This window comes from Nematolebias whitei, chromosome 14 (assembly GCF_014905685.2).
Source record: "Nematolebias whitei isolate Nwh7 chromosome 14, NemWhi1, whole genome shotgun sequence".
Lineage (NCBI taxonomy): Eukaryota > Metazoa > Chordata > Actinopteri > Cyprinodontiformes > Rivulidae > Nematolebias > Nematolebias whitei.
The window spans coordinates 14,921,373-14,937,600 of NC_056511.1; the positions used below are offsets into that span (position 1 = coordinate 14,921,373).

Sequence of the window (16,228 nt, forward strand, 5' to 3'; positions counted from 1 at the left end):
AGGCTTCTTCAAACTTCTGCTTCTAACCATTTACCTCGTTGTTTGGATATCTTCTCCAAATCTTCCTGCAATTTGCCCAGGTCCTGATCCAGATCTTGACTACCACAAACGCTGAAGAACTTTTCTTCATCACTCGCCAACTGCTGCTCCTTCTTACGCAGCTCAGCAACAATGTGATTTTTATTCTGCTCACTTGAAGCCAAATCCTTACTGAAATGAATGGAAAGAGCAAAAGAACGGTGACAAACACCATACACACACCTTTTGTTCTAAACTTCTGAATTCTGTTGTTTGCTTTAATGCAACTACATTATACTAACTTGAGTTTTGCAAGTCGGTCCCTGGTGCTATTGATTTCCTTGGATTTGGAATAGATCCAATCCTCCAGCTCTCTCTTGTTGGGAAAGTGACCCAAGAGGGACACAAGTTCATCACCATGGCGAGACTTAATCTTACGCACCTGCTCATCTTTTTCCACCTAGAAGAATCAAGAAGGCAAGCTGAAAGAAGAGGCAGCCGATGACAGTTTCAGTGTAAAAAGGCTCTGCTCTGACATGAAATCTCATACTTTATCCTTTTTCAACATGTCCATCTGTGTGCGCGCAGCTGTGTGCATGTTGAGAAGCTGAATCTCTTGGTCGAGCCGTCTCTGGGCACGGTCAAGTTCGACCTTTTCTTTTTGGAGTTGTTCAATCTCAATCTTAAGCTCTTCCACGTTGGAGCTCTGAACCGCTCGCTGCAGTTCCTGTTCCTGAGGTAAAACAAACCAGAATATTGTGGTCAGGACACAAAATAAAACACAATGTGGCCAAGGTTAGTGGCACACCATAAAAGTCCATTTTAAAAATAAAACTGCTTGAGTAATTGTTGATTTATCAGCATTAGTACATCAAGCAGTGGTTTCTTGTTTGTTGCCAACATAAGCTGATTGTGTAACTCTGGCAACATATTCTGTTGCAAACACACTGAAAATTTAGATAAGCACCAAGTTTTGTTAATTTGTGATCACTCAAGAATGTACTGCATTTCACTCAGGGGTATAAGAAGTAACACATTCTCACAGCTTTAGCCAACTCATTTTCCAGCTCTTGTAGTCGACTAGATGAGCCCTCGAGCCTCTGAAGATCTTCCCGGACATTCCTCAATTCTTGCTGCTTTTTCCCCTGCAGGTCTCTCTTCAGCTCTACTGTTCTTTCCAGGCCGGTCTTCTTATCCCTCATTTCATCAATAGACTGCTGCTTTTGCTGCTCCTTTTCTTGTAGATCAGCCTAAATGGACAAAATACAGAATATTAATAATGTGTCAATAATTTTATTCAAGGATTCAAGGTTCTTTTTTGTGTTCACAGGGCCCCAGTTACATCCAACAAAAGTATTAAAATGTAAAAGAAACAGTAATAAGATCTAAGATATGAACTAAGAAAAATGTTAATAAAAAATACACATTATGCACTATTAGCATAAAAACAATACACCGAACAGCAGCACACACATGAGTCTGTGTGTGCAGATGAGCACGCATACCATACCATACCATACCAATTTATTTATAGAGCACTTAAAACAGCAACAAGGCCAACCAAAGTGCTGTACAAAAGAAAACAAAACCATTGTAAAAATAACAAAAATACAATACAAGCAGAGAGCGAGAGATGGGCAGCCCTACACACCGGCGCCATCTTGGAATTAAATGAACACAGCAACATGAAACAGATCAGCAGCAACATGAAACAGATCAGCAGCAACATGATGTGATTTTTCACAGTGATTTTCCTGATTAGAGATTCATGAGTCTAACAGTTTCAGGGTAGAAGCTGTTCCTCAGTCTAGTGGTTCTAAACTTAATGCTCTGTAATCTCCTGACTGAGGGGAGTGGGACAAAAAGTGTGTGTGCTGGGTGAGTGGGTCCTTCATGATGCAGGTGGCCCTCTTCCTGCATCTAGGTGTAAATGTCTGTGATGGTGGGGAGGCTGACTCCAACAGACTTCTGTTGAGACTTCTGTTCTTCCATCGCAGATCCTCCTATGTTCGGGGTGGGGGGTAGATGTGTTTGTTCCTTCTGAAGTCCACAACCATCTCCTTCGTCTTCTTCACATTGATGTGAAGGTTGTTCTTCCTGCACCAGCTCTCCAGGTGTTCCACCTCCGGCCTGAAGCTGGACTCATCATTGTTTGTGATGCATCCCACCACCGCTGTATCATCTGCAAACTTTACAATGTGACAGCCTGGACGGGTAGCTGCACAGTCATACGTGAGCAGAGTGAACAGAAGAGGGATCAGCACACATCCCTGAGGAGAGCCAGTGCTGAGGGTTATGGTGGAGGAGGAGAAGTTGTGGATCCTCACAGATTAAGATCTGTTTGTTAAGAAGTCTAGGACACAGTTGCAAATGGAGGGGCTTAGTCCTAGTGTTTATCAGATTAATGTGGCTCTGCTTCTGCTTCCTGTGCATTTCAGTCACGTGTTTGATGCTATTACTCTGATTTAACACTTACCTCTGTTATTAAAGGTCATAGTCAAATATACACTTATACAAACACAGTGAGAGTTATATTTAGGAAGAAACGATATTTCTTAAAAATGTTTTTGAAATAAAAACATGCAAAGAGTTGACAGGATATGTGTTTTAATTCACGTTTTTACCCATTAGACCTCCAGCCGGTGACCATTTAGTGGCTTTTTGCATTTACAGTATTTTGGAGTCAATGCAACTTAACTTTAAATCTGAGAGCAACACCAGAACTTGGCTTAGGGTTATTTGAAGCAATCTACGATGTAAGAACAAATTGTGAGCCTTGAAAAGTGCAAGAAATGTCAACAGAAGAAGTTGAAGATAAAACCAACTGACATGATGCCAAATGTCAATCAATCCAGTAGTAGTCAACTTGTCAGCAACTGACCAATCAGTGATCACAATGTGACCCAAAGTGGAATACCCCTTACCAGCAGGAGCTGCACCCCCTTTTTCTCTGACATCGGCGGAATTTTACATTACAGACACTTTGCAGTCATAGGGATTTTGTGAAAAATCATATGAAAAAATGGTTAAACTTTGTCAGAGGGGAACATACAATTCAGAAACGAGTTACTCTGAGCATTTAGAGGGTGGAATACAGTTTAGATATTTTATTACCAAAACCTAAACGGAGCCTGAAAAAATGTATAAGATGGATAAAGGCTTGCGGCCGACCTCATGATCAGCTGAATACAACAGTGATAAACAGGAAGTAACACTTGTTCGCCTGTACGAAGGTAACTTCAAGTAAATTTTCCATTTTATGTCATAATTACATTGTACGCTTAATGGTTAAAATAAAGGTTAATGCTTAAAGCTAGTTGTGCTGTTTTGTATGTACATAGATATGTGTTGCAACTTCTGGTTGCATAGGTTTAGTCATTGTTTGCTATGATCAGTTAACACTAAACCAATTTTGCACAAAGCAAAATGTTTTACATTAAGACATTACAATTTTTTTTTACAGCAAATACTGCATGCTCAACATTTATGGGGGAAAAGAATCTAGTATTTTGACTTGACCCAAAAGTATAAACACAATGTACACTAAAAGAATGAGCATTTTAAATTCAGAAATCAGATAACTGCTCTGTGGATGAGACTTAGACACCAATAATCAATACATCTTATTGCACTGCCAAAGATGAGTCGATAATATGATGTGAGTTTAGTCCTGTTCTGGTAAATTACTTGAAAAAGAAACCCAGTGATAAAATACAGGATTAAGTTTCTGCAAATTATGTGTTAACCACCTTCCCCTTAGCTGCCATGAAAGGCAGCACATTTCCATCTCTTATATATTGACTGCAGTGCTGATAAATGTTTGTCAAATAAGGAAGTATATAGGGACATATGCTGGTTTGTTTTAAAAGGAGGAAATAGGTCCTAAAATGTATTATGCAATGCATATATTTGGTGTCCATTCATAATAAAATAAAATAAGAATTTCAGTCCTAATGCAATATCTGAAAAGCTCCGAGTTGTTTGCATGGGAAACTTAATATAGGAAAAATTGGTTTGCATGCACACATACATAAATAATAAATGAAATTATGTACTGGACTGCTTGTCTTCTTACATGTAACAATTATTTGAGAAGTACTGTTTCACAGAAAATTTCTTACCATAATCTGATTGAGCGTCTCTTTTTCCTGCTCCAGTCTTTGAGTGACGTGTTGATGAAAGCTCTCAAGCTGCAAAGAGGTGAAGGGCGGTCGGTCATAACCTTCCATTTCCAGGTAGGATGAGAGCGCACGAACCTGTGAGACAGAAGGGATGTGAGAAACAGAAAGGTTTTTGTATATTCTATGAATAACATTTTTTGTTTACCTATTATACCTGAAAACTAGCTAGTTTAGAGACCATATTTACTTTTGGTTCTCAGTGGGAACATCAGCTACATATTACCACGGACTAAATATAAAAAAAATGAAGGCAGTGCATGAGTGCATTGTGCTTCCTCTGACCTGAGCATCACGATTTTTGATGCTTTGAATGTGGTGATCAGCTTCCAGCTGTAAACGACCTGAAGAGAAAAATGGGGGTGTTTCTTCTATTAAATGCAAAAAACAAAATCCATGCCTGCTTTTCCAACTCAGCTTAATGTTATAATTTACAACTGCAATAACATTGTAAAAAAAAAAGAAAAAAAGACAATGTTTTGTTGACAACCACCCAATTAAACGCATAACCTAAACTAAATTAGTGCAACAATGACTAACATTTAATTAAGAAATATATAGAAAAACAATTGTTAAAATTCCTTTTTTTATGAAACTGAAAACTTAAACTGCAAAATATAATTTATTTAACCATAAGATGTCCATATTGACAAGGTTAAATTACTATGCAAGCACAATGCTATTTACATTCAGTTGACTTTAAGAAATAGCTGTCAACAATGTTGGCTATTGTGCAGTTAAAAAGTAAAACAATTACTTAACATTGACTAAAATGGTTAAATGTTGGAAGTGTGATGAAAAAACTATGTGAACCGCTGGTCATCAATATGTTTAAATAATACGCTGCCTAATAAAAACATTTAATTGCAATTTAGTCATTAGCCCAGTCAAATCCAAAGAGTATGAAACACAACAAGCAAGCTGCCTTTTATAACAGTAAATAATTCAAATTACCCAATTACTAACACAATAACAATAAATTAATTTACATTATTTACAAAGAACTTAACAAAATGATCCACTTGTTAAACATTTTACTGCTTGTCAGTCAATGTACAGTGTATCTACTAAATCATTTAAAGAAATCAATTAACATTTTGTAATTGACAGAACTAGTACCTTGCTCTACCAAGAGCTCAGCCTTGACTCTGTTGAGTCTCTGACACTCTCGGCCAGCTCTTTCTAGCTCTCTCTGACAGTCTATCAGCCTCCGCTCCTTCTCCTTCACAGTCCTTTGGTGGTTCTGGTAAACGTCTTGCAGTTCCTCATCTGATCCCTGGAACACCTGCTCCACACATGTTCAATATCTTAAGAAAGGTTCTCAGACCCACTAAATACAGTTTGACAACATGTCAGGATCAAACTATGTACGCACAAATAAATCAAATCGCATCACTTATTTCAAGATTACACACTACTGCATTACCTTTTCCATTGTTTCCTCCAGCTCCTTATTGTCCTCCTCCATTTGTTTCTTTCTGCTGTCTAAAGCCTTTATATCATTATCCAGCTTCATCACTTTTCCAAGTTTCAAGTCAAAATCTGTAAGTTGATTCTTAAAAAAACATAAAAATAAAATAAATAAAAAATAAAAAGAATGAGCAATTGAAAGAAGGGGTTATTGATTTATCTTCTGCATAAATTAGGCCTGTCACAATATTAAATTTTGCTGGGCGATTAATAGTCTCATAAGTTATTGCGATAAATGATAATATTGTTTGAAATTTGACAATAATTAATTGTCTAATTTTAGAAGAAACGTTGATTTGTTTAGTGTGTAGTACCTTTTTTGACCACCTGATGGCAGTATAAGACTGTTTGAACCAAAGGATGGATATTAAAGCAGCGAGGGCCCTTGACATGACATGGGCTGACATGGCATATGCTCGGTGTGGTTTGAGCTCTTTAGCATAGCATTTTTCATACAAAGCTTTCAATAAAAAAATTAAAAAATAAATAAAAATCAGTAAAGTTCTCAGCTTCTTTTTGCAGAGAAAAACAACTTTTTACAAGAAGGCACGGGTTTCAACAGTAAATTTTGGAGACTTAGATTTTGGGCAAGACGGAGGTTTAATCACGAGGTCGGACTGTTAGCTTAGCTCGTAGCTTAGCTTCTCAGCTTAGCTGCTTTTAAGATCCAAAAACACGATTTTGGATGATTAAAATGGATTTTGAAGAGAAAAGAGAAAGGGAGGGGTCAGTGAAGAGCACCGGAGTTGAGCCGTGTCTTCAGTAGAAAGAGAGAGACACGAAGAAACAGTAAAGCTGGTAAATGAAAATGAGGTTGATAATTTTCATTCATGCGATTAACTGATTTATTGTTTATTGTGACAGGCCTAGCATAAATGTTTAGATACAATCTACTACAATCTCAAAATCAACTCCATCAACCCACCTCAAGTGGATCAATCTGGCTCTCGATCTGCTGGATGCTGTCTTTTGAGGACATCAGTTGAGCCTCCTTAGTGGCCACAATATCTCTAATCTGCTGAGCCTTCTCTTTGTTCTGCTTCAGATAGCGCAGCTCCACCTGACATTCTTTAACCGTCTGACTTTTTTTGAGGCGCAGCTGACGCATCGTCTCCAGCGCTTTGATATATCTAACAGAAAAACACACAAAATAACAAAGACTGTATATTTTGGTAAAATCTGTATAGTATGCTGCTTTTTTCTTTTTATTTAAATTCATTTTAGGCTATTTGATGGTTTGGAATGATTACCTAAACATTGCAATAAAACTGACAAATATGTCATACTTAGGGCTGAGTACCGAACCGAGGTTCTTAAATGGCACCCACCGAACTGCACCGGTCAGTGTTTGGATTGAAACGTCACTCTTTTTTCAGTGTCAAGGTTTGTATTGGCTGTAACGTGTCACGTGGTTTCAGCACGCAGGCAGGTAAAACACCAGACGTATGACAAACAGACTACGTGTTTACACCCAGAGCTGTATATAGCTGCCGTACCTAATCTATGTATAATGTATGTCTATGGTGCTGGTAAGTCCGTGTTTTTCTGCAGGAAGACAGACGGACAGCAGCCTCCCCCCTCTTCCTCTCAGCGTTGGTCAGTCTGTGTGTGTTAAACGGACTCAATCAACATCTCCATGGCCAGATTCGTCTTCATCAAAGAACTCCCGTGGACGGCTCTGTGTCTGTGTTTCAGCTGGTAAGTTTACGTTTGTTAACGTTACTGCAGCTTAACACGTACATTGTGGTGAATTAAACTAGAATCCATGTAACGCTAACTTTAAGATATTAGTGTGTACATTTATTTTATCTATGTAGCTAGCTAAACTCAGAAGCTAACTAAAGATTGACAGTAACAGATGAAGCTTGGCTTGTGAAACTGCTCATCCATCCAATCAGCTGCTTAAACAGTTCACCTAATGTTCACTGATTGTTTATGTTCTCCTCACAGGAGCCTCTGACCCAGATATGAGGACAGAAACAAACAAAAGAAAAGCGAGGTGGGGGCCAAAGAACAGTCACAAACTTTGTTGTTAAAAATTTGCTGCCTTTTTCTACAGTGGGGGCTCCATGGTGGAGGTTAAGTTAAGCTGTAAAGGATTTTGTTGACCAGTTAAACTTTTATCTCTCAGCCTAGATAATGTTTTTGAGCAATAATAACACAACCATGTTATTGTTGATGTTTGTATTCTAATGTCAATTAGGGAGATGATAAGAGCCCTAAACCCCGGAGAACCACAGAGAAGATTCAGGCAGAGACACAGAGGTGCAGATGTCTGCCATCAACCCTAACCTCAGTGAATCCAGTGACCTGCTGGTGGAATGCGAGGGACAATATGTCAGTGCTATCAAACTGACAACCAGGTATCTGTGTGTGATACAATCATCATCTACAGCCTCAGAGTGAACATTTTCTACTGCTGGAGACACCATCAGCCAGGAGCGGGCTTGTTAGTGTCCAGAGAAAGCAGACATGTTGATTTTTCTGAAGAAACACTGTTAAGAGAAAAGGTCCTCAGTGTGTAGCAGTGAGCATTAGACACTGACGTGTCACTGGTTTGCAACTGTTCTTTTGAACTGGAAATTATTTGTTTATTTTTATGTAAGAAAACTGCTTGGAATAGAAATACCAGTTAAAAAATAAAATTCACAATATGTACTGTAATGTGTAACGTAATTTTACTCTTGTTAGAATTAATATCAATTACAAAATTGGTACCAAAAAAAGAACCGCCCAGGAACCGACACCGAAGTGAAGGTACCGACACCGGTACTGATTTTTTTAGAAAGGTAACCAGCCCTAGTCAGACTTACTTGGTTGCAGCAAAGATGGAGTCAAACTTTTCTTTGAGGGCTTTGCCTTCACTGAGTGGCCAGTTAGAGTCTTCTTGGTGGCAGAAAATAACATGATTCAGCACAGGCTTGGATACTCCTAATGCAGAAATCATCTCCATGTCCACCTCGGCACACTTTGCTGGCAAGCTCACTCTCTCACCATTTCTGAATAGATTACAATACAAGTCACGTGCAAAAACAGATGTCACGTAATACAGAACCAAATATTTTTCTACCACTGAACAAAATTTGGTAAAACACTTGGGTGGCTTACTTTGTTCTGGTTATGACCTGGTCTAAGCTTTTGAAAGTGTAGTTTTTTGCCTTCTGCGTGCAGGACATGGAGCGTTGAACAGTGACTTTTTCTCCATTGACATCTGTGAATAAGAGTTTAATCTGAGCTCGCACATCTGTCTCGTGAGCGTCCTGCAATAATATAAGATCACTTTTATGAATATGAAAGTGCATAAGCAACTTCATCAACAACAGTATCATCTGACTAGATTGGGAGTTCAGTTTACTTTTATGCCGCTTTGGGAAATTATACAGGAAGATAAAAAATTAGCTGTGATTGACAGATTGATAATATTTTATAAAACGTATACATTAATTTTTTTGAATAAAAACAATTCAGTCATTAAATCTTATTGTGATTATGTTATATTCAGTAGCTATTTTCAGTCTTTGCAGCTGTTATGACTTTTATGGAAATTATGAAATTACAGAGTGTAGTGCAAATAAAAAAGTTTCCGTGCTTTTAGAAAGTATTTATACAACTAACCTTTGGATCATGAACAAAAGCACCTCCTTTAGAACCAGGGGGAAGTTCTCCTGTTGTGGCATACTTAAGGCACTCAATAATAGTCTGAAAATATAAATACATAGATCACTGTTACATGTCCTATATATAAACCCAGACTAAAACCTATTTTTTAATAAAATGTTTTCATTGTTTTTATACTATTTTAAATAACTCTCATTTAGAAAAAATATGAAAATGCCAAGTCACCCTAAGACACGCTGCCAACGTTCGTCATGGTCATGTTTCTGTTAAGCTCATGTTAATGTTCTCACCGTTTTTCCTGCTCCGTTCGGTCCAACCAGAACAGTTAAAGGAGGATGGAAAGCGATGATTTGTTTGTCTTTGTCCTCAATTCCAAAGCTCCTCACCCCCAGAATGCTCATTTTATCTATCTTTGACATTTTTGCTTTCTGGAAGAGATTTAAGGGGATTCATAATTTAAGTCTACATTTTATTAAACAAATGTAACTTCACTATGAGGTCGAACAGCGTATCAAAACATTTGAATGTCCATGAATCCGATAACAAAAGCCATATAAACACATATACGGTAGGTACAGAATCAAAGGGAGTTTATCATAAGATCAGATAGCATCAGATAATCTGCTGTATGCATCGTTTCAGTTTGTTGTTAGTTTACACTGTGCAGCAAAAAAAATTACTGACAAAATACTTCAGAAAGTTTAGCAACATGTCAAACATTATTACCTTGTTGTAAATGTATTATTGTTTGGATGGCAATTTCACATCACCAATGAAGTCTTAATCTATGGCATATGTGTCAAACTCAAGGCCTGGGGGCCAAATGTGGCCCTCGTTGGCATCTTATTTGGTCCGCAAGATGATATGTTAAACATAAATTACTTCTATCACTTGAATTTTTTTTCAGTAATCTTTGATTAGTATGTCAAAAGCACAAGCGAGAACATCAAATGAGACCAATCAAACTCTTGTTGAGGAACCTGTGACTATGAAAAGATGTTGGGTATCTGCTTTGAGTTGATGTTTCTGAAATTGGCCCTTAAGTTTGAAAAATGTTTTAATTTTGGCCCCCTTTTGTAAGTGAGTTTGACACCCCTGATCTATGAGTTTTTAAAAGGTATTTCCTGATAGGTGCTTGGATGAGGGGGCATTTGTTGTTGCCTGCTCCTCCAACACAACACTATGATGGCTAAAAACACAAAAGTTAAAATCATGTTATCTGGACCAGTTTCTTTAAGGGAGAAAATTTTTGTCTTTCAATCAAAAGACTTCATCTGTCTGAGGCCTGCCAACCCAGATCCGTCTCTTATAAGTACTGGTAGCCCTCATTGATGTGTAAACCAGCCTCCTGTTGAATTCCAAGAAACTGGCTTAACGCATGCAAAAATGGACCATCCGTCCCAAACAATCAAGCATCATGCATAACAATTAAATGTTTTAGGCCAGATGACCAACTTGCTACTCACAGAAACAGCTGAAGACACCTAGCCAAAATGATTCAGAAAAAAAGGTTTGTAAGCTCAATCATCAGGTACAACAAAAAAGGTTAAATCATGTCATCTGAACCAGTTTTTTTTAAGCGAGAAACGTTTTGTCTTTCATCCGAAAGACTTCATCAGTCTGAGGCTTGCCAACCCACATTGGTCTCTTATACCTGCAAAGTTCATGCTCAATAATCCAGGTATACAATCCAACATTTTTCAGTCAGGTCATCTGGACAGTTTCTTTTTTTTGTGCTGAAACGTTTCACCTTCAGTCTGGAAAGCTTCATCTGTCAAGGAAACACACTACCTGCCCTCTTCCTCGTTGACAGTCATGTCAAACTGGTTCAAAACCAACAAAGTCCATGCTCAATAATCCAGGTATACAATCCAACAATTTTCAGGTAGGTCATCTGGACAGTTTCTTTTTTTGTGTGTACTGAAACGTTGTGCTGTCTCTTATAAGTAGCCCTCATTGATGTGTTTCAAGGCAGCCTCCTGTTGAATTCCAAGAAAATGGCTTACATGCAAAAAGGGACCATCCTCCATCTGTCCCAAACAATCACATGCATAACTTTTTTTTAAATGTTGGCTAAAAAGTTATTTTAAGACAGTTGGTAGTTCTTTTGCAGCATGCACGAGTGAAATTTAAGTTCTATTCAACACTCCTATAAGAACTACAATCTAAATATCATAAATAATACTCTAAATCATGGGCTAGAAACTGGTTAGCTAACTACGAAATAAGCTAACGCGACGTCGCGGGTTAAACAGTCACGAACACACGGTTAAATAAGTCACTGTAGGTTATTACATAACTTATTTCACTAAATGTAGCGGTCTACAGCCACATATGGAAACTTTTCACCCAACTTACCAAGCCAAGTAGCTACACTTCTGCTCAAACGTGAAACTACAGTTTTCGCACGGCGGTATTTTCGCGCTACAGTAGGAAAGTAACCGGAAGCAGATAATCTCTTCCGGTGCAAACCTGGTAACCATAGTAACCACAAACCGTGCAAAGTTCATTGTAATTTTTTTTTGTTCTTCCCACTCAGTGAAACTTATAATTTTGCTTCAAACATCTTGACGTATAATAATTAAAAATAAATAAAAATAATCTTTTATTTACATCGATTAAAAAAAAAAAGAATTTTAAAAGCATGTTTGCACAAAATGCAGGAATAATTACAATTTTAAAAGGTTTTTAATTTGAAATCAGACAGCTCAGGAGTTAAGGTCAGTATTTTGGATACAGACAAGTTCAATCATGCAGCATTGCGTAAAAAGCATATAAAATCCGCTTTTATGTTGATTTTTCTCTTCTCATTTACTTTTCACATAACAGTAGTAATGCATATTGAATGTTTTTTTCCCCATGTTTTTGTTGTTTTTGTTTATAGTTTTTAATAAAAATTCAGAAATCATATCAGACAATGCTAAGGGAAAAGTACCATTTAAGTTAATCGCTTCACATTTCTTAAAACAATGACCACAAGAGGACAGTGTTTGTTCAGACAAAAACAACCTAAGCTTTCAAATCAGAAAAGATGGCTGTTTGTCTCTGCAGCAAACAAAAATAGTTTTCTCATACTGTAAATCCACTTTTTAAAATTCAAAAACACTAACATCATTTTTGACACAAATATTCAGTGACCTGAATTCTTTCATTTATATTTTCTTGACTTTATTACTTAAAAAAAAAAAAATACCACAGACTAACTTTTAGCATACTGGGCATACAGTACATCGCAGATCGCACAACTGCTCCATGTAATGCTTTCAAGCAAATGCAGAATCCATATGTTAGACATAGCTAAAGCACAAGTGACACTTGCACAATCATAACTGTTCAGTTATTGATAACAATGTGATTAATCTAATCTGAGACAGTTCCAAGCCAACTTTCTGCATGGTTGAATTGACCATGGATCATACCATCCATTCAAAAATGAGCAGTAGTCTAAAAGACAGATGAAGGTGTAGGGTGGACAATGAGGAGAAGCAAAATTCAGTTTTCAGATTAGAATATGTTAGGTTCTTGTTCATAGAATGACATTGATAAAACAGGACAAAAAGTCTCAGCTGCTTTGTTGTGGCCACTACTGCTCCTTCATATGTGCTTTTGTAGTGCCACACATATCACTATATATTTTCAACTTCCTTCCAAGTGTGTGTGGAAAGAAATCCAAAGATTGGTCCTAAATCAGGGACTCTGCAACAAACCCACTTTCTCACAGCAAATGTAATGGAGCTGCTACACACACACATTAGCCGAAGCAGCAATACTCTGGAGATTTTACATTGCACCTGGCTGAAACACTCCTGCAAGAAGTCTTCTGTCTCCTGATGTGTGCAGAAATTCAATCATAAAGGCTTTCCTGCCTTCCTGACAGATTTTAGCCTAGGTTCTGTTACTTTTAGCTAGCCTTTTGCTGCTTTTAGTATTAAGCCACTGGTGTGCTACTCTAGTTTTCAACTAGCATTTTGCTACTTTTACCTTGAGCTATTGTTCTGGTACTTTTTGCTTGCTTTAGCAACTTTTGACTTTTAGCTAGCCTTTTGTTATTTAGCACTGAGGTACCTTTCTGCTACTTTTAGCTTTCAGTTAACCTTTTCTTACTTTTAACTATCCATTTGATACTTTAACTTTTTGTCCTGTTTGGTACTTTGAACTTATAGCCTTTAATACTTTAGCTTTTAGATACTTTTAACGATTGTTGAGCTTATTTTAGGTTTTAGATGGTGATGTTTCTTTTAGCTTTAACTCAGCAAAGTCATTCAGCAATCAGCATTCACACTGCACTTTCAAAGAAAAAATATTTATTGATTTATCTTTATGTAGATTGTTTTAGGTGTTAAATGTTGCTATTGTCAGGATTCTTGTGTTTTGTGGTGTTTGTCTTCTTGTGATCATTGTATTTACTTTTCTCTGAGTCAGTTTTTATTTGTGTTTTCAGCTTTCCCAGTGTTTTCCTCTGTTATTTAAAAATATTTATAATTGTGTCACTCCCTTGTCCGTGGATTGTGCTTTCCCCAGCCGTCATGTTCTGTTCCTATGAGTCTTCCATAATCTTTTTTTATTTATTTTTTTCCATTCAGGTTTTCGTGTTTCATAAATAAATCTGTTTTTTTTCTTTATTTTAACCTCAAGTCCCCCGTGTCTGTCTGCACCCTGAGTTCAGCTCTCACAGAACATGATAGCTATAAGGGCATTTGGTAGAGGATTCAAATATATGCTTTCCTTCACATTAGTGCATCGAACCGAAGCTGACTAGGGTGGACACATGTGCAAGAACTCAGCACATGCAAGCCAGCAGTGTATCTGTGTGTGCGTTTGTGTTTGTGTACGCAAGCGAAAAGAAAAAAAGAGAACAAATCCAGCTGAAATAGAAGAAAGGAGGTTATTTTTAGCCTCAGTGTGTGGCACTGAACAACATCCACAGGGACCTGCAGGCTTGGTGTTCCCCACCTGCAGCAACACCCCCCCCCCCCCCCCCCCCCCCCAAAAAAAAAAAAAAAACAAAGAACATCATCTCACTGATGTCCTCCCTGTAGTCTTCCCTCTTAAAGACAGAGACACACACATTCCCCCAAACTGCCTGCTTTCATCCCTTTGACTCAGTCCTTCTGCGTATCAGCCGTCTGACTTGCTGTGCCTCAGTCTTGGCCCTCTTTCTATTTTTATCCTGTTCTCACATGAAAATGTCATGACCTTGTGTTTTGTGTTGGACCACTAGAGGTATTTGTCTATGTGTGTATTAAATGTGTTGGTGTGAAAGCCTAATCCCACACTGTCCCACCTCCTCTGCTTGAATGGAATTTGTTTACTTTTGCAGTTTAGATATTCAAGGAAGCCGGCGGGTCCTCTACTGCTTTGAAAAGCAAACAATATGTGAGAAAAAAGGAAAATAAAGATCAAAAAGAGGAGATTTTATGTCTTACATGAACTGTCCTCCTCTTGACGTTTCATGAAGTCCTCTAAGTGCCATATGCCTACGAGTTCTAGAATTGCGCTGCTCGGGGTTGCTGCATGTTGGAGTATCTCTGTTACATTCATTCTGGGTTATTGCTTTTGAAAGCTTTAATTCCTCCTTTTTTTTCTGGATGTAAATCACTTTTTTTGGATGATTACTTCCTCCAGTATCAGATACTGTGCCGCTGGAAACCTTTTTACTTTTGGGCATTTATTATGATGCGTAACCATGGCAATAAGGTGTTTTTTTAATAACCAGAAGCAGCTGATTAACATCTCAAAAGCTCAAATACCTCAACTACTGCCCCAAATCCCAAATGAGTTAAAAAGGAGGTGCCATGGACGAATTCCCATCAACCTGGCGGCGGTGCTCGAGTACCTGACCATCGAGATTCTGGAGCTGGTGGGAAACTCGGCTCATGACAACAGGAGGACCGGGATCATCGCCCGGCACCTTCAGTCTGTCAATCCAGACTGATCCAGATATTTGTGCAGTCACCAATATCCCTATACCAGCTGCAGTCACTGATGTCCCTACGTGCCACGCCCTCTGCTGCAGTTCCTGAAGCTGTCCATGGCGACCAGGAGCTTAGCGTACTGCTGGGAGGAATTCTGCCCGGCATTTGGGCAGTCCTGCTGCCCAGGAGGACCGAGAGGCCCGTCATATCTGACAGCAAGCTGCATCCGGGTGGACGGATCAGTATCTGTGGCCAGATTCTTCAAATTCGCTGCAGGAGATCCTTCCTGCCCAGAGCTATCAGCATCTCAACTCTTGAATGAAACCATAATGATGAGCTACGACAACACTTAATTTCCCTTTGGGATTAATAAAGTATTTTTGAATTGAATTGAAGTGAATTTGAAAATTTACAGCACCGAATTACAAAAGTCAAAAAGCTGATTGATTTGACGCTGAATCAAAAAACATTCTCACTGGCCCGAATGATGCATTCAATCAATCATACTTTTAAAAAGTAAAACTTTTTTAATAGGCAACAACTTTTCAAAACACGTGAATATGAATTGAGGTTCTGCTTCACTCCACTGTGCTAAGAGCTAGGCTCATTGTAACCATTGGACTAAGGAGGGTTGTTATTTGGACAGAAACAGACAGAGTCAAGGAAAGTACACATTGTTTTTAATTGAAGTCAAATCAAGACTGTCACAGTTTGATGAGAGTTGGACCCAGAAATGAAGAGTATCACACACACAGAACAGTAACAGTGCTGACACAAAAGTCACAAACAAGGCAAACTTAGTCCAATGCTGACCAATAGATATTTCTAACTTTAAAATATTTATTTACAGTAGTGGCTTCTCTCAGAACAAACACAGAAGGTCCACCAAGACGTATTTTGTTGACAGGAAAGGATTATTCCTGCAAAGTTTTAATATATAAAATTATAGCTTTGTTTGTTAGTTACATCCATCCATTATCTTTTACCCACTTCTTATGAATGAAATGTGCTTTGTTTGGAAGCAATCAG

At 38.1% G+C, this 16,228-nt stretch overlaps 1 protein-coding gene across 1 annotated transcript in view; it reads right to left on the reverse strand.

Annotated features, from left to right (window-relative positions):
* rad50 (RAD50 homolog, double strand break repair protein) overlaps window positions 1-11,723 on the reverse strand; it is a 37,276-nt gene extending 25,553 nt beyond the window's left edge. Inside the window, exons 1-14 of the mRNA XM_037688268.1 lie at window positions 11,643-11,723; window positions 9,575-9,712; window positions 9,282-9,365; window positions 8,775-8,926; window positions 8,480-8,665; window positions 6,592-6,796; window positions 5,623-5,751; window positions 5,316-5,481; window positions 4,482-4,540; window positions 4,140-4,274; window positions 1,062-1,268; window positions 569-751; window positions 321-478; window positions 35-210 (exon numbers count right to left, since the gene is read on the reverse strand). Coding sequence (XP_037544196.1) covers window positions 35-210; window positions 321-478; window positions 569-751; window positions 1,062-1,268; window positions 4,140-4,274; window positions 4,482-4,540; window positions 5,316-5,481; window positions 5,623-5,751; window positions 6,592-6,796; window positions 8,480-8,665; window positions 8,775-8,926; window positions 9,282-9,365; window positions 9,575-9,703 — 1,969 coding nt within the window. The 5' untranslated portion in view covers window positions 9,704-9,712; window positions 11,643-11,723. The remainder of the gene's footprint in view (window positions 1-34; window positions 211-320; window positions 479-568; window positions 752-1,061; window positions 1,269-4,139; window positions 4,275-4,481; window positions 4,541-5,315; window positions 5,482-5,622; window positions 5,752-6,591; window positions 6,797-8,479; window positions 8,666-8,774; window positions 8,927-9,281; window positions 9,366-9,574; window positions 9,713-11,642) is intronic.
* Between the last annotated feature and the right edge of the window lie 4,505 nt (window positions 11,724-16,228).